This window comes from Notothenia rossii (assembly GCF_949606895.1).
Source record: "Notothenia rossii genome assembly, chromosome: 1".
Lineage (NCBI taxonomy): Eukaryota > Metazoa > Chordata > Actinopteri > Perciformes > Nototheniidae > Notothenia > Notothenia rossii.
The window spans coordinates 1,639,482-1,658,147 of NC_136912.1; the positions used below are offsets into that span (position 1 = coordinate 1,639,482).

Here is an 18,666-nt window from a genome sequence, read left to right on the forward strand (position 1 = left end):
AATCTCTCATTTCGTCAACAATCTTTGAGTACAGACACCGTCCTGCAGAGAGCACAAAGCCCAACAGCACGTTTTTGGTCTAGCATCACTTTACAAAACGTTTTCATTAAGACACTAAGACTAGCTGGTCCCTTGTATAGGTCAGTCCACCTTAAATGAGCAGTGGGTGATCAGCAGGTGAAAGGCAGGAGACGGGAACATGGTCCTGAGGAGATGTAACGATTATTAAACAAGAAAGTTGTCGAGTCAAGGGGTCAAACAAATGAACATTTGTGATCATTAGTGAATCGGTTGCAGGTGGGTGAAATCAGGCTTAGGGAGTAAGGTATTGCATGTAACGGCATTAGGTCATCAGGACACAAAATAGACAAATGTATTCCCTTACAGTTACAGAAGCAGCTGACGACCAACACACTTGTGTCTTTTGAAACGATTATGCCATTTAAATCTTTTGTCACAAACATTGCATCTCTATTCTTCCTCTCCTGTGTGGACTCTCATGTGTCTCTTTAAATGTCCACTATTTGAAAAAGCTTTCTTACAGACTGTACAGCTAAAGGGTTTCTCTCCTGTGTGGACTCTCATGTGTCTCTTTAAATGTCCACTATGTGAAAAATCTTTCTTACAGACTGTACAGCTAAAGGGTTTCTCTCCTGTGTGGACTCTCATGTGTTCCTTTACACTTCCACTCTGGGAAAAAGCTTTCTTACAGATTGTACAGCTGTGTGGTTTCTCTAATGTGTGGACTCTCATGTGTTTCTTTAAATTTCCACTCTGTGAAAAAGCTTTCTTACAGATTGTACAGCTGTGTGGTTTATCTAATGTGTGGACTCTAATGTGTTTCTTTAAATTTCCACTCTGTGAAAAAGCTTTCTTACAGACTGTACAGCTGTGTGCTTTCTCTCCTGTGTGGACTCTCATGTGTTTCTTTAAACTTCCACTATGTGAAAAAGCTTTCTTACAAACTGAGCAGCTGTGTGGTTTCTCTCCTGTGTGGACTCTCATGTGTTTCTTTAAACTTCCACCATGTGAAAAAGCTTTCTTACAGACTGTACAGCTGTGTGCTTTCTCTTCTGTGTGGACTCTCATGTGTGTCTTTAAATTTCCATTCTGTGAAAAAGCTTTCTTACAGACTGAGCAGCTGTGTGCTTTCTCTCCTGTGTGGACTCTCATGTGTTTCTTTAAATTTCCATTCTGTGAAAAAGCTTTCTTACAGACTGAGCAGCTGAATGGTTTATTTTCAGCACTAGGTCGTGAATCACTGACGGATTCATGTCTATTTTTCAGTGAGTTTGAGCCTGACGCAGGTTCTCTGGTCTCTTTCCAATCAGCACTGTCTTCAGTGTCAGGTTCAGAAGAGTCTCCAGGTTCAGGTTAAGAAGAGTCTCCAGTGTCGTCCTCAGTCTTTGGTTGTAAACTGCTCTCTGGATCTGAGTTCCTGGCTGGTTCTGGTCCTCGACAGTCATCTCCATCAGCTTCTGTTTCCAGGTGTTCAGTTTGTCTTTGATGAGGCTGAGAGGACTGAGGTTTCTCTTTATCATCTTCACTCTTCACAGGGTCAGGAGTGAAAGTGGACTTGGTGATATCAGCCTCCTCCACCTCCTCACTGACCCTGAGTTCCTCCTGTTCCTGCTTAATGTTTGGGGGGGGCTCTGGGTCCTCCTGGTCCAGACTGGTGCTCCACTCCTGCTGGTCAGGGAGAAGCTCTTCTTTAACCACCACCAGTTGCTGGACGTCTGCAGGAAACAGGAAACACACAGTCAGAACAAACTGTTAAGTGTTAGCATTTAAAAAACTAATCACCATTACAATGGGAGACATTTTTCAGCCCTAATTAATGCCTTTGTTTTTATATTTTCACATTATCTTTCTTTGTCCCACTTAATGTGTATTTGTGTTGTCTCAATTCACCTTATGTAGCCCAGCCCCTTTGAAAATGAAAAGGTTTTTTTTATTCTGGCGTAACACTAGCTGCAATAAACAAGGAATTGTATTTGGGATCGTTCACAGATACAGTACGCCTACAGTATAGAATTAAAATACTCTGTTACAAATTAAAATCCTGCATTCAAACCTTATTTCAGTAAAAGTATGCAAGCATCATCAGAACATTTGACGGCACCTTCTTATGTAACATTAATGATGGTGCAGTAAAATGTTCCCTGTCAGTGTTTAATTTATGATGTTTGATTATTTCGTATGTTGCATTTTACTGTGCTACATGTTCAAAGTTGCTTGTATAAATGATTATGGATCCGGGAACCTGCTAAATATTAAAATATGTGTGTTTTTTATTTACAGTACCAGTCAAAGGTTTAGACACCTTCTCATTCAATGATTTGTGTTTATTTTAATTTGTTTCTACTTTGTAGATTAATACTGAAGACATCAAAACTATGGAAGAACACATATGGAATTATCTAGTCAACAAAAAAAGTGTTAAAAAAATCTAGAATATGATTCTTGGCTTCTCTCAGTCAGCTTCATGAGGTAGACACCTGGAATGGTTTTCAATTAACACGGGCGCCTGGTCAAGAGTCAATGACTTGCCTTCATAATGTGTTTGAGACCATCAGTAGTGTTGTGCAGAGGTAGAGTTAGTGCACAGTGGAAAGCCCTATTTGACTGCTGTTGTAATCCATATCATGGCAAGAACGACTCAACCCAGTGAAGAGAAACGACCGTCCATCATCACTTTAAGAAATGAAAGCCAGTCGATCCGGAAAATGTCAAGAACTTTGAATGTATCCTCAAGTGCAATCGCAAAAACCATGGAATGCTATGATGAGACTGGCTCTCATGAGGACCCCCCCGGGAAAGGAAGAGCAATAGTTACCTCTGCTCGGAGGATAAATACATCAGAGTTACCAGCCTCAGAAACCGCAAATTAAAGCACCTCAGATTAGAGCCCACATAGATGATCACAGAGCTCAAGGAGCAGAAAATCTTAAAGGTACCATGACATGGGACCTTTAACATGCACTGTTCAGAGGCGACGGTGTGAATTAGGCCTTCATGGTCCAATTGCTGCAAATATCCACTACTGAGGATGAACAACAAGAAGAAAAGAATAGTTTGGGCGAAGAAACACAAGGATTGGACATTAGGCCAGTGGAAATCTGTACTTTGGTCTGATGGTTCCAAATGAGAGATTTTTGGTTCCAACCTCCGTGTCTTTGTGAGAAGGTGAGCGGATGGTTTCTGCATGAGTGGTTCCCACCGTGAAGCATGGAGGAGGAGGTGAGATGGTGGTGGGGTGGGGTGGGGGGGGGGGGGGGGGGGGCTTTGCTGGTGTCATTGTTGGTGATTTATTCAGAATCCAAGGCACCCTTAACCAGCATGGCTACCACAGCATTCTGCAGTAGCAGCAAAATATAAATCATATTCTGGATTTTTTAACACTTCTTTGTTTACTAGATAATTCTAGTTAATGTGTTATTTTATAGTTTTGATGTCTTCAGTATAAATCTACAAAGCAGAACCAATTTAAATAAATAAAAATCTTCAATGAGAAGATGTGTCCAAACTTTTGACTGCGTCTAATACGAGTGTATATCTCTCTCAAAATATATATTCTGTGTGTATATATATATATATATATATATATATATATATATATATATATATATATATATAGAATATATTATAAATACATGTTGGCATTAATTGATTGATGAGATTTTACATTAATTTATATTAACGTTTTAATTACTTAATGACCTTTGTACTAGTTCCCCTATTCTTTATCAAGTAACATTTTAGATGTGTTTAATTTATTATTGAACATATTTATTGATTGATTTCTTTATGAATTATTCTCGCGCCATTTCAATTAATCCAAAGTATTTGTTTTTATTTGCTTTTACGCATTTAAAAAGAAAAAGTGAATAAAGAAGCACATTAAAACTAAAGTATAAATGTATGTCACATTTAACCAACTAGTGCCTACATGTATGGGTAATATTTAAATCAGTACATTAAATGGCATATTATTCAATCCATGTATTTTTATAAATATATTTATTTTGGTAGGTTTGCTCTTCCGTAATACATTTTAATTATTATAATAAAGTACATGTGTCTAATAACACTTACATACTTTTACTTAAATAAGATAAACTTAAAGATATGAAATGCTTTAACTTGTAATGGAGGATTTTCACAGGGTGGTGTTTGTACTTTTACTTACCTGCAGCAAGTGCTGCTAAAGGGTCTAAAGTGTTATTAATGTGATAATAAAGTGCTACTGAAGAGTGTAAAGTGTTAATTAAGGGTAAAGGGAACATACCTGCTCTGTGTATCCGAAGCTGAGGCTGTAAAACAGCGTCCAGAAGTTTCTGGAGTCTCTTGTTCTCCTCTTTGGAAAGAGACAGCTCCTCCTCGAGCTCTGCTATTGTTTGTTCAAACAGAGCAAATATCTCTTCAGCAGTGAGTTGCTGCTTCTTCAACGACAGCAGCATTTGTACTTTACTCATGTTTCCTAGATCACCTTTTCCTGCAGACTCCGTTAAACACACCGTTTCTCTCTCCGTCAAACTCTCAATCTGACTAGCGTTGCTAACGTGTTTCCAGCTAGCATGCTAAGCTAGCTCCTATAGTCCGAGGTAAACGCTCCAGAAAAAAGAGCACAGAGTCCATTCAGAGGTTTATCCAGACACAGAGATGATGGATCAGTAGAGCTGGAGCTCACACACACTTTCTCAGGAACACAGAGAGAGAGAACCGGAGCGACGATACACCACCTCGATCCAGGTTAGAAAGAGCTGGGAACTTCACTTCCGGTGGGGTTTGAGGACGTCAAAATAAAAGCGGGAAGGATTTCCTCTTTTTGGTTGAACAATTGAACGATTGGCATCCGGACGTTTTCTTCTTCTTCTTCTTCTTCTTCTTCTTCTTCTTCTTCTTCTTCTTCTCTTGTTTTTGGCGGATTGCAAACAACTTAAAAGGGGCATACCGCCACCTACTGTACATGAGTATGAATCATCACATCATTCCAACTCTTTAACCTATGATCTAATACAAATTAAAAATAAATCAATCAATAAAACCATGAAATAAATTAAAAAAAATACAAATCTATGTTCTTTCCTGACCTAATGTTAAATTATTTTTCCTACACCAGTTTCACTCAAGAATGTAAACAGTGCCTTTCTGGTAGCTCACTTTTGTGGTGCACTTTTTGCTAATTTATCAGCGCACTTGTTCCCTTTCACCCCCTCATGTGCAGGCACCCAGCAGAACTGTAGATCTATGCCGCTTCTGTGCAGTCTTAACAGGCTATGATTCAGCTCTATGAGAATGTCTTCTCTGGTAGTTGTTTTTGATTGTATGCTTTGTAATATGGACAATGAATCTGTACATATAACCAGGGGTGCACATAACTGGTACGCAGGTACGCATGCGCGGCCTAAATGTGGAATGCGTAACGTCCCGTGAGTCATTGCGCGTCTTTGCGTACCAGGCCAAATCAAAAAATATTTGGTGTACACGTGTTTCGTGTAAAAATTCAATGGAGTAGACATGTCAAAAAAACAAAAAACACTGAGCAACTACTTTGGCGTTTCGCCACCTGCAAAGAAACAACAAACCGAGCCAGAGCCGAAGAAACGATTATTTTCTGTTAAGTGGCTCCAAGACGTGCCGTGGCTGGATGCCGATGATGATCGCACGGAAATGTGGTGCAAAATATGCCGCTCGCATCCACATCTAGCGGACAAAACGGGTACGTTTTATACAGGCTCGAAAAATTTCAACCACCCTTTGTTTGAAAAACATGAAAAGAGCAAGGAGCATGTTAATGTGGCACAAGTTATTGCTAATAAACAAGCTACTACAGAAGAACTATCCAACCACCCACTTGCTAGATGGCAAGGCAAGCTGAATGAAGAGCAACGGCAAGCCCTGTGTAATATTTTTCTCCTCGCCTTTCATAAAGCTAAACATGCACGTCCTATGTCTTCCTATGCTGAGGATATTCCTTTACTGAAGCGGCTCGGAGTAAATATCGGAGGCGCATATCACTCACGTGAAGGGGGGACACGAATAATGCAGACCATTGCGCAAACTATCAGTGGGGAGTTGAGACTAAAGTTGAAGTCTGCTGAATTTTGGGGGCTACTTTTTGATGGATCTGAGGACATCACAAAAACCGAGCAGGAGATCGTTTACATCGTGTCCGTGTCCAGCAACGGAGAGTTTACTTCGGACTTTCTTGGACTAATTGAACTGGGTGCTGACCGAACCGCGCAGGCCATAACAGACGGACTGGTGAAGCTTTTCCAGGAGGCAGGCTTGGATGACTGGAAGAAAAAGTTGGTCGCTGTGTGCACAGACGGAGCTGCTGTTAACGTTGGTGTGTACAACGGAGTTGTGCCAAAACTACGCCGACTGGCTGCGGTGGGAGACTCGCTTGTGCACATCCTGTGCACCACGCACACACTGGAGAACTGCGCCAAATCAGCTGACCGTAACGTTCCTTACTGTGAGACTTTTAATCGATCTGTGGTCAAGCTGCTCCAGTTTTATTTACAGAAAGGTGGAGCAAAACACACTGCTGTGCTAAAGAGATTGTGTCATGAAAATGGGATCCCCTTTGTGAAACTGGGTAAGTTTCACAATATCAGATGGTCTGCGTGGAGGCATGAAACACTGTTAAAAATATCAAGACTATTGCCAGCCATTAAAATGCAACTGGCTACAAGTGATAACAATGACTTAAAGCATATATGCTCTGAGCGTTTTCACTGTTTTCTTGCCAACATGCTTGACATTGGCAACATTTTGAAGATCACATGCATTAGGTTTCAGAAGGAAAAACTGACCATTGGGGAATGTAAGGATGAACTCATGGTGGCCATTGGACAGTTCACACTTCTGCTTGATGCTGAAGGCCACTACAGGAGGACACACACTGTATCTAATGATGATGCTGACAGGGACAAGACAAACGTACTCAGGGGGTTAATTGAAGAGTTTGAAATCAGATATGACTCCCTCAAGTCATCTGATCACTTCTTAGTGTTTGATCCTTCAACTTGGCCTCAGGAAATGCAAGGAATTCACAGTTTTGGCAACACAACAGTTTGCAACATTCTTCAGAAATATGAGGCCACCTTGCAACTTGACAGAGACACTATACTGAGAGAATGGATGCGTTTAAAGCAAGCAGGAAAACGCTTGGCTGCCACCTCTGTGTATGACTTGCTCCAAATAATAAATTGTAATCCAGATGCTTACTCCAGCATCAACACATTAGTTAAACTGTCTCTTACACTGCCTTTGAGCAGTGCAGCTTGTGAGAGGGGATTCTCACATCTGAACATAATAAAAACCAAGTACAGATCTCGTCTGTCACATGCTCGTCTGTCAGCCCGGATGCACATTCACCTGTCAAAGAAGACCACAGAGACATTTGACCCAAAGCCAGCTGTTGACCTGTGGATGGAGACAGCAAGTCGGAGGTTTAAACAGGGACAGGGAGGTGCATCTGCAGCATCATCCTCTACCATGCAAGAAGTGGAAATAGAGGACAGTGAGGAAGACACTGAGGTAGACACTGAGGAGGACAGTGAGGAGGAATAGACTTATTGAAACCACGGTTCCTGTGGGGTGAGTACCAAACCCTGTCTCCTGGTACTCATCTGAGTAACTCCCTGAAAAAGTTATGTGCACCCCTGCATATAACCATCCTATCTGGTCTGACCTCTTCAACCCACTGCAATCCTATTATGACAGCAGCATTTCTGCTGTATATACTGATAATTGATCAGACGCTCTTTTTAAAATAGATATTTTAAAGTCTCCAACTCCAACACACTCTTCCTTGTTCTTAGAACCATCTGTATACATTTGTAGGTAATTGTAGTACTTTTCGTTCAGATACATACTTGTTTTAATTCCCACTTCATTTATTTGCCACTCTTTTTTCCTTTCTACAATACTCATATCTATTTTAGCTTCTGGGAACAGCCATGGGGGAACACTGCTAAATGGAGTTGCTTTGGCAAACGTGATATTCTCCACTCCATATGCCCTCGTTCTCTCCTTACTCGTCCAGCCAAACCCACGTCCCTGGAATTTTGCATATTCCCAGCAATCCTGTAATATTCTGTTTGAAATATTTTCTTCTCCAGTTCCTTGTAGCCTGACCCAGTATGACAGAGCAAGTTTCTCTCTTCTGATCTCCAGCGGTGTCTCTCCTGCTTCTATCAGAACTGCATTGATAGGGGAGGATTTTATCGCTCCAATATACAGCCGCAATGCTTTATATTGTATTCTATCAATTTTTAAAAGCGATGTTTTTGCTGCCGCTCCATACACTATACAACCATAGTCTATTGTGGACCTCAACATTGATCTGTAAATGTCTATTAATGCTTGTGTGTCTGCGCCCCAGTTGCATCCAGCTACAGCTCGTAATACATTTAATACTTTTTTGCATTTTGTTTCAACTTGTTTAATGTGCGTTTTCCATGTGTATTTGCTATCAAACCACAGTCCTAGGTATTTGAACTCATTCACCTTTGTCATTGGACGATACCATTTTCTATTTCTAAATAATTGGAAATATCTGCTCCAACCTTTACTCTAAATGTCCTGTCTGTTAAAAAGGCCCTTACCCAACTGAACATTCTCCCTCCAATTCCCATTCTACTCAATTTGATCAGTAACGCATCCCTCCACATAGAGTCCTACGCCTTTTCAATGTCAAAGTACACTATTGCCATTATCTCTTTCATTTTCAATGTTTTTTCCACATCATTACTCACTCTTACTAACGCATCTATTGTGGACGGCCCTTTACGAAATCCGCTCTGAAAACTTCTCAGCAGCCCTTTCTGTTCCAGTACATGTGAGAGCCTACGGACAATGGTCTTTTCCACCCATTTACATAGGTGTGATGTAAGAACTATTGGTCTGTAGTTACTAGGGCTAGCTGTATCTTTCCCTGGCTTATTGAATGGTAGCACGATTGCTGTTTTCCACACAAAGACTCAGCACCATTTTCATAGTTTCCATAGGTAACTGTCTAAACATAGCATAACATAGCTGGTCTTGTCCTGGGGCTGTATATCCTGTACCTTGTAAGGCTATTTTGAGTTCTGACATTGTAAATTCCACATCCAGAGCTGACCTGTTATCCTGTCTCTTCTCCTTCACGTTTTCATTCTCTGCTAGTAACTGCTGTTTTTGCTGCCTATGAATATCACTGAGATGCTCCCCACTATGTACTGCTGCAAGTGTCCTTCCTAACATACCTGCCTTCTTTTTATCTGTCACTGCCAGCCTCTCGCCATCAACCAAAGCTGGAATTTTAATGGATTCCCTTTTCCCACTCATCCGCTTAAACATGGACCAGACATCACCTAATTTAACTCCTCTGCAATGGTAGAACAACATTCTCTCCATGCTCTTTTTTTTGTATATGTTATTGTCCTTCGAGCAGCTGCCCTTTTCCTTTGAAACTCTATAACATTATTTTGTGTCATGTTTTTCTTTAATTCTCTAAATGCATTATTTCGGTTTAATAGCCCTGCTGCATACCTCATTCCACCATGGCACCACTTTCTTCCTACCCTTGGTTGTTGTTTTGGGTATACTGTTCTCTGCTGCATTTAGTATATGTTGCGTTATTTGGCTTGTAATGACCTCTATGCTTCCCTCTGATGTTAGCAGGTGTACCAACTCCTAACATATATCATCATTGCACTCATGTATCTAGTTACCCACCAGAGGTCTCCAGCAGACATGGCAGTGTCCAAAGACACTGAACCAGGGCTCCAGGTTTTCTGTTTGATTTCAAAATAGGTAACATATAATCTAGCTACGAGGGATGCTATTTTGGGACCAGGCTTTGAGGTTGGACACGTGCTGAGACTGAGTAGACGGAGATAGGAGTGAACGTTGAAGTGAGTGCGAGATTGAGAGCAGCTGGTGGAATGGCTTCTTTGAGTCCTGGAGAGGAGGATATGGAAAGTGCATCTGAAGGAGGATGGAATGAAGTAAGGAAAAAGACTTCAAGAAAGAAGATAGACATGTCAAATGACAGTCTTAGTGAATCTGATTCACAGAATGAATTGAAGAGAGTAAAGAAAAGGATTGAGAATGAAGACTGGAAAGTGATTGTGGAGTTTGGTGAGCAATCCGCAGCTAAGCTACATCCATTGGCCCTGACTAAAGCAATTCACAAAGAAATTGGATCGATAAAACAAGCAAGATTTCTGAGCAAAGGACGGATGTTGGTTGAGTTGATTAATGCAAGACAACAGGAAAAGTTACTGAAAATGAAGACCCTGAATGAAGTTCGAATTAAATGCCATGTTCCTGTAGCAAATCAGAAAATACTTGGAGTTATCAGTGGAGTTCCCATAGAAATAGGCATAGAAGAACTCAAGAAGGAAAAAAGAGGTGGGAAAGTGACTGTAGTAAAGCGTCTTCCTACTAGGTACCAAGGTAAGATAGTAGATAGTTTGTCTGTTCTTCTTCAGTTTTAAGAAACAATACAACAGAAGATAATGATCGGTTGCATGAGCTTTCCAGTAAGAGAATTCATCCCTAAACCTCTGCGGTGCTTTAAGTGCCAAAGGTTTGGGCATGTGGCAGACAAGTGCAAAGCAACTAAGCCCAGGTGTCCAACATGTGCGGGGGAACATGAATATGGTAGTTGTACTGCAGCAGTCATTGGCTGAGATAAGTCTGGCCGTGCGTCACGACTCTTTGAAACATCTCTTTTCCCGGAAATGCAATCACGAAGGAGCCATGGAGGACCGTGGAGGACCCATCAGTGTATCCTCGGTTAGAGCTCCTCCAGAGAGCCTCCTCAACGCTCAATCCTCGGTCCTCGAAGTGCATTTAAAGAAATGAGATGTCCTTCAACATGGTGCGCTGAAATTCATTTCCGGATCACTACCGGAGGACGGAGGGGTCGAGGAGTCGAGGAAGGGGATTTGATGAAATGAGAAAGGGCCCTTGTTTCCCCTTGTTTATAATATTATCACCGTTCCAAGCAAACGAGGGCTTTTTTTTGGAAATCATTTCCGCAAGTTTCGCCCCGCCCCTCGCTCCAATGACCATTTAGTCAGGTAAAAAACAAAAAGGCCTCTCAGACGCTCTTCCGCTAACTTGTGTAATAAAGAAAAACAAATGGACCGTAGATACACGGATTAGGGCGACACCATCTGGGGCCTGTACTACGAAGCAGGATTTTCGCATAGCCGGCTAACTTCAGGGAAAACTCGGGGTTTCCGGTCCTACGACGCTGGTTCTCTTTTTAGCAGGCTAGATCTCCATGGTAACTTGTGCTGTGCGGCTAACCTGCCCCGGAGCAGGGGCCTATACTACGAATCAAGATTTTCGTTTAGCAAGCTAACTTCAGGGATTTCCGGTCCTACGAAGCTGGTTCCCTTTTTAGCGGGCTCGATAACTTATTCTGAACGGCTAGCCTGCGCCGGAGCAGGATAGGTTCCAGAATAAGAGATCAACTGTGTGGAGTTCTTCTTTGCTTTAATGAAGAATCGCTTCCACTTGGAGCATATCGCCACTATACTGTTAATTTATTTAATGTATAAACTGCCCATATTGTTCATGCAGAACATTGTCTGCACATTGATTTTATTTATCATTGAATGTAACCATTTCAATAAGGATAAATCTATTCCAGGTTGAGGTAGAAACCATGGTGGAACAGCTGATAACAACAGTGTGCAGAGTTTAAAGCGATCCAAGTCATATTACAGGATAAAGGAAATACAGTTTAAAATGCCGTTGCAGTTCAAATCACCGACTTTGTGAACGTGAAAATTAATAGAATATCACCTCCCATCTTCAGAGTAATCTGACTATTATAACATTAGCGTTAAGAAAGCTTACTTGAATATCTGCCACAACATAAGTAACCGGGTCAAAGTAACATTACGTAGCCTACAATCCGTGGCACTGAGTGCAGATATCGATGTGTCCCATTATCATTCATATCACATCATAATGTATCATATATTTCCTTATCTGAGTCAGCCGAGCCGTATCTGGCCGTGCAACACTCACAGTGTCACATACTGTATGCAGAAGTATTATTTTAAGCAACACATTAAGTTGAGGAAACACTCGAGTCAAATGTAATTAAAGTCAGATCGTGTCTTAGACGGGGCAGTGATATCATAAACCAGTTAATGTACGCATTCAAACACTTGTTCTGTTACCAGCTGTATTCACCTTGCAGGTGCAGCTATGTGGCTTTGATCCTGGATAAAGTGTTGAAGTCATGGATGTTTAAAGTTTAACTTCTTCATATGTCTAATATTATAGTTGACTTTTCATTCAGGAAGTATGACGCTGCGCTGTCAGTACGCTTCTCCATGCTTGTGATTGGTCGAATGCTCCAGATACCACCCCTTTCATGTGAACGCGCACCTAACTAGATAGGACACGGCTGGCTTGAGCGATCCACTTGATAACCTGCGTCGTAGTACAGTTTAGCGAGAGCGCGTATGTTTTGGATTAGGCCAACCGGCTAACTCAAACATATCCAGGTTAGGTTGAACCAGTTTCGTAGTACAGGCCTCTGGTCACAACTTTAAATATTTGACCATGTTTATGTGCAAATGAAGAACCTTTTTCCTTAAGTGAGTCTCTTTTCTTTTCTGACTTTATGGGTATTTCACTTTATATGAAATACATAACAAGAGTGCAGAACATCTAATACTCCTCACTATGAATCCAGAACAATACAACTGCAGGAGTATGGATAAAGCGAGATGTTTGCATGCATTTTGAGCCGATTTGGGCAGAATCCAACAGAGTGGATCGTGCTGTTCATCCTATGTAATCTATATGTAAAGAAAACAGTCTAAATATTTAACATGAAGCTGTGAAACAGTCTCAATAATTGGCAGCACAAATGTAAGATTTAATTGGAATAAAAGGATACATATTGAGATAGGGAGTTCTAATACCTTAAGAGAAGAGCTTGAATATAAAAAAATACAAACTCTTTTGGCTCCTTCCTGTCTTTCTACTGGGACTTTCTTGGCTTTGTGCTGGCTATCTTCTAGCTCTATTCAGGGTTTTGGATTTTTTTTCTAGCTCTATCCCTGATCATTTTCAGAACCTGAAGGCTCTATACGGACTATCTTCTGGTTCTCCTCTGGATCCATCCACTATCTCTAGTCTCTGTCCAGTGAATTACACTTTGTTACTGGAGCAGGTAAAGCATACAAGTGATTACTGGTTCCATGTTGATTTATTTCAATACAAATTGTTGGGGGGAACTGAAAGGCTCTTACCGTACTGGTTACTTTGCAGCCCGGACATTTTACCCAAAACACAGACGCGATCGCAACACAGAAGTACCTTTCAAATCCGATCATTTTTAAGACCTTCTAAATCATATTTAAGACCTTTCTTATTTTTGTAATCAAATTTAAGACTTTTTAAGACCCCGCGGGAATCCTGTTAAAATGAAGTCCGAGCTCGAAATATATCTCAAATAATGTATACACTGCCATTCCCCCACAAACATAACAGTCTGCGATTAAACGGTTGTCTCCTGTGCTCCACTTCCTATTGGCGCACCACCTGTAACTTTCTCTGCGCACGAGAGGCTGAGAACTTATGCTAACCAATTTGGATTTATTTTGTATGAAATAATATGACCGGTATAAAATAAAAAAAAATAAAAAAATTAATTGAATTTTTTTTGATAAAACATTTTTATATATTTATAATTCTGCAAATATTACGATAAACTCACAGCTATTTCCCGGTACCGGTCCGCGGAATGAGTGAATCTCTCATTTCATCAACAATCTTTGAGTACAGACACCGTCCTGCAGAGAGCACACAGCCCAACAGCACGTCTTTGGTCTAGCATCACTTTACAAAACGTTTTCATTAAGACACTAAGACTAGCTGGTCCCTTGTATAGGTCAGTCCACCTTAAATGAGCAGTGGGTGATCAGCAGGTGAAAGGCAGGACACGGGAACATGGTCCTGAGGAGATGTAACGATTATTAAACAAGAAAGTTGTCGAGTCAAGGGGTCAAATAAATTAACATTTGTGATCATTAGTGAATCGGTTGCAGGTGGGTGAAATCAGGCTTAGGGAGTAACGTATTACATGTAACGGCATTAGGTCATCAGGACACAAAATAGACAAATGTATTCCCTTACAGTTACAGAAGCAGCTGACGACCAACACACTTGTGTCTTTTGAAACGATTATGCCATTTAAATCTTTTGTCACAAACATTGCATCTCTATTCTTCCTCTCCTGTGTGGACTCTCATGTGTCTCTTTAAATGTCCACTATTTGAAAAAGCTTTCTTACAGACTGTACAGCTAAAGGGTTTCTCTCCTGTGTGGACTCTCATGTGTCTCTTTAAATGTCCACTATGTGAAAAATCTTTCTTACAGACTGTACAGCTAAAGGGTTTCTCTCCTGTGTGGACTCTCATGTGTTCCTTTACACTTCCACTCTGGGAAAAAGCTTTCTTACAGATTGTACAGCTGTGTGGTTTCTCTAATGTGTGGACTCTCATGTGTTTCTTTAAATGTCCACTCTGTGAAAAAGCTTTCTTACAGACTGTACAGCTGTGTGCTTTCTCTCCTGTGTGGACTCTCATGTGTTTCTTTAAACTTCCACTATGTGAAAAAGCTTTCTTACAAACTGAGCAGCTGTGTGGTTTCTCTCCTGTGTGGACTCTCATGTGTTTCTTGAAACTTCCACCATGTGAAAAAGCTTTCTTACAGACTGTACAGCTGTGTGCTTTCTCTCCTGTGTGGACTCTCATGTGTGTCTTTAAATTTCCATTCTGTGAAAAAGCTTTCTTACAGACTGAGCAGCTGTGTGCTTTCTCTCCTGTGTGGACTCTCATGTGTGCCTTTAAATTTCCATTCTGTGAAAAAGCTTTCTTACAGACTGAGCAGCTGAACGGTTTATTTTCAGCACTAGGTCGTGAATCACTGACGGATTCATGTCTATTTTTCAGTGAGTTTGAGCCTGACGCAGGTTCTCTGGTCTCTTTCCAATCAGCACTGTCTTCAGTGTCAGGTTCAGAAGAGTCTCCAGGTTCAGGTTCAGAAGAGTCTCCAGTGTCGTCCTCAGTCTTTGGTTGTAAACTGCTCTCTGGATCTGAGTTCCTGGCTGGTTCTGGTCCTCGACAGTCATCTCCATCAGCTTCTGTTTCCAGGTGTTCAGTTTGTCTTTGATGAGGCTGAGAGGACTGAGGTTTCTCTTTATCATCTTCACTCTTCACAGGGTCAGGAGTGAAAGTGGACTTGGTGATATCAGCCTCCTCCACCTCCTCACTGACCCTGAGTTCCTCCTGTTCCTGCTTAATGTTTGGGGGGGGCTCTGGGTCCTCCTGGTCCAGACTGGTGCTCCACTCCTGCTGGTCAGGGAGAAGCTCTTCTTTAACCACCACCAGTTGCTGGACGTCTGCAGGAAACAGGAAACACACAGTCAGAACAAACTGTTAAGTGTTAGCATTTAAAAAACTAATCACCATTACAATGGGAGACATTTTTCAGCCCTAATTAATGCCTTTGTTTTTATATTTTCACATTATCTTTCTTTGTCCCACTTAATGTGTATTTGTGTTGTCTCAATTCACCTTATGTAGCCCAGCCCCTTTGAAAATGAAAAGGTTTTTTTTATTCTGGCGTAACACTAGCTGCAATAAACAAGGAATTGTATTTGGGATCGTTCACAGATACAGTACGCCTACAGTATAGAATTAAAATACTCTGTTACAAATTAAAATCCTGCATTCAAACCTTATTTAAGTAAAAGTATGCAAGCATCATCAGAACATTTGACGGCACCTTCTTATGTAACATTAATGATGGTGCAGTAAAATGTTCCCTGTCAGTGTTTAATTTATGATGTTTGATTATTTCGTATGTTGCATTTTACTGTGCTACATGTTCAAAGTTGCTTGTATAAATGATTATGGATCCGGGAACCTGCTAAATATTAAAATATGTGTGTTTTTTATTTACAGTACCAGTCAAAGGTTTAGACACCTTCTCATTCAATGATTTGTGTTTATTTTAATTTGTTTCTACTTTGTAGATTAATACTGAAGACATCAAAACTATGGAAGAACACATATGGAATTATCTAGTCAACAAAAAAAGTGTTAAAAAAATCTAGAATATGATTCTTGGCTTCTCTCAGTCAGCTTCATGAGGTAGACACCTGGAATGGTTTTCAATTAACACGGGCGCCTGGTCAAGAGTCAATGACTTGCCTTCTTAATGTGTTTGAGACCATCAGTAGTGTTGTGCAGAGGTAGAGTTAGTGCACAGTGGAAAGCCCTATTTGACTGCTGTTGTAATCCATATCATGGCAAGAACGACTCAACCCAGTGAAGAGAAACGACCGTCCATCATCACTTTAAGAAATGAAAGCCAGTCGATCCGGAAAATGTCAAGAACTTTGAATGTATCCTCAAGTGCAATCGCAAAAACCATGGAATGGTATGATGAGACTGGCTCTCATGATGACCCCCCCGGGAAAGGAAGAGCAATAGTTACCTCTGCTCGGAGGATAAATACATCAGAGTTACCAGCCTCAGAAACCGCAAATTAAAGCACCTCAGATTAGAGCCCACATAGATGATCACAGAGCTCAAGGAGCAGACAATCTTAAAGGTCCCATGACATGGGACCTTTAACATGCACTGTTCAGAGGAGACGGTGTGAATTAGGCCTTCATGGTCCAATTGCTGCAAATATCCACTACTGATGATGAACAACAAGAAGAAGAGAATAGTTTGGGCAGGAAACACAAGGATTGGACATTAGGCCAGTGGAAATCTGTACTTTGGTCTGATGGGTCCAAATTAGAGATTTTTGGTTCCAACCTCCGTGTCTTTGTGAGAAGGTGAGCGGATGGTTTCTGCATGAGTGGTTCCCACCGTGAAGCATGGAGGAGGAGGTGAGATGGTGGTGGGGGGGGGGGGGGGGCTTTGCTGGTGTCACTGTTGGTGATTTATTCAGAATTCAAGGCACCCTTAACCAGCATGGCTACCACAGCATTCTGCAGTAGCAGCAAAATATAAATCATATTCTGGATTTTTTAACCCTTCTTTGTTTACTAGATAATTCTAGTTAATGTGTTATTTTATAGTTTTGATGTCTTCAGTATAAATCTACAAAGCAGAACCAATTTAAATAAATAAAAAACTTCAAATGAGAAGATGTGTCCAAACTTTTGACTGCGTCTAATACTAGTGTATATCTCTCTCAAAATATATATTGTGTGTATATATATATATATATATAGAATATATTATAAATACATGTTGGCATTAATTGATTGATGAGATTTTACATTAATTTATATTAATGTTTTAATTACTTAATGACCTTTGTACTAGTTCCCCTATTCTTTATCAAGTAACATTTTAGATGTGTTTAATTTATTATTGAACATATTTATTGATTGATTTCTTTATGAATTATTCTCGCGCCATTTCAATTAATCCAAAGCATTTGTTTTTATTTGCTTTTACACATTTAAAAAGAAAAAGTGAATAAAGAAGCACATTAAAACTAAAGTATCAATGTATGTCACATTTCACCAACTAGTGCCTACATGTATGGGTAATATTTAAATCAGTACATTAAATGGCATATTATTCAATCCATGTATTTTTATAAATATATTTATTTTGGTAGGTTTGCTCTACCGTAATACATTTTAATTATTATAATAAAGTACATGTGTCTAATAATACTTACATACTTTTACTTAAATAAGATAAACTTAAAGATATGCTTTAACTTGTAATGGAGGATTTTCACAGGGTGGTGTTTGTACTTTTACTTACCTGCAGCAAGTGCTGCTAAAGGGTCTAAAGTGTTATTAATTTGATAATAAAGTGCTACTGAAGAGTGTAAAGTGTTAATTAAGGGTAAAGGGAACAGACCTGCTCTGTGTATCCGAAGCTGAGGCTGTAAAACAGCGTCCAGAAGTTTCTGGAGTCTCTTGTTCTCCTCTTTGGAAAGAGACAGCTCCTCCTCGAGCTCTGCTATTGTTTGTTCAAACATAGCAAATATCTCTTCAGCAGTGAGTTGCTGCTTCTTCAACGACAGCAGCATTTGGACTTTACTCATGTTTCCTAGATTACCTTTTCCTGCAGACTCCGTTAAACACACCGTTTCTCTCTCCGTCAAACTCTCAATCTGACTAGCGTTGCTAACGTGTTTCCAGCTAGCATGCTAAGCTAGCTCCTATAGTCCGAGGTAAACGCTCCAGAAAAAAGAGCACAGAGTCCATTCGGAGGTTTATCCAGACACAGAGATGATGGATCAGTAGAGCTGGAGCTCACACACACTTTCTCAGGAACACAGAGAGAGAGAACCGGAGCGACGATACACCACCTCGATCTAGGTTAGAAAGAGCTGGGAACTTCACTTCCGGTGGGGTTTGAGGACGTCAAAATAAAAGCGGGAAGGATTTCCTCTTTTTGGTTTTAAGAACGATTTGCATCCGGACGTTGCCTTCTTCTTCTTCTTCTTCTTCTTCTTCTTCTTCTTCTTCTTCTTCTTCTTCTTCTTCTTCTTCTTCTTCTTCTTCTTCTCTTGTTTTTGGTGGATTGCAAACAACTTAAAAGGTGCATACCGCCACCTACTGTACATGAGTATGAATCATCACATCATTCC

The 18,666-nt window shown here is 40.5% G+C and overlaps 2 protein-coding genes across 2 annotated transcripts; both read right to left on the reverse strand.

Moving 5' to 3' along the window:
- Positions 1–1,374: 1,374 nt before the first annotated feature.
- On the reverse strand, positions 1,375–4,883 carry LOC307045146 (uncharacterized protein; the record flags this gene model as incomplete). Its single annotated transcript, XM_079690681.1, has 2 exons — positions 4,289–4,883; positions 1,375–1,736 (listed from the first exon to the last, which is right to left on the reverse strand). Exons 1-2 carry the CDS (start codon positions 4,473–4,475, stop codon positions 1,375–1,377), a joined length of 549 nt encoding a protein of 182 aa, XP_079546807.1. The 5' UTR covers positions 4,476–4,883.
- An 8,557-nt stretch (positions 4,884–13,440) lies between these two features.
- On the reverse strand, positions 13,441–18,117 carry LOC307045157 (uncharacterized protein; the record flags this gene model as incomplete). The annotated part of the gene is made up of 2 exons (XM_079690689.1): positions 13,441–15,433; positions 17,931–18,117. 2 exons carry the CDS (start codon positions 18,115–18,117, stop codon positions 14,253–14,255), a joined length of 1,368 nt encoding a protein of 455 aa, XP_079546815.1. The 3' UTR covers positions 13,441–14,252.
- Between the last annotated feature and the right edge of the window lie 549 nt (positions 18,118–18,666).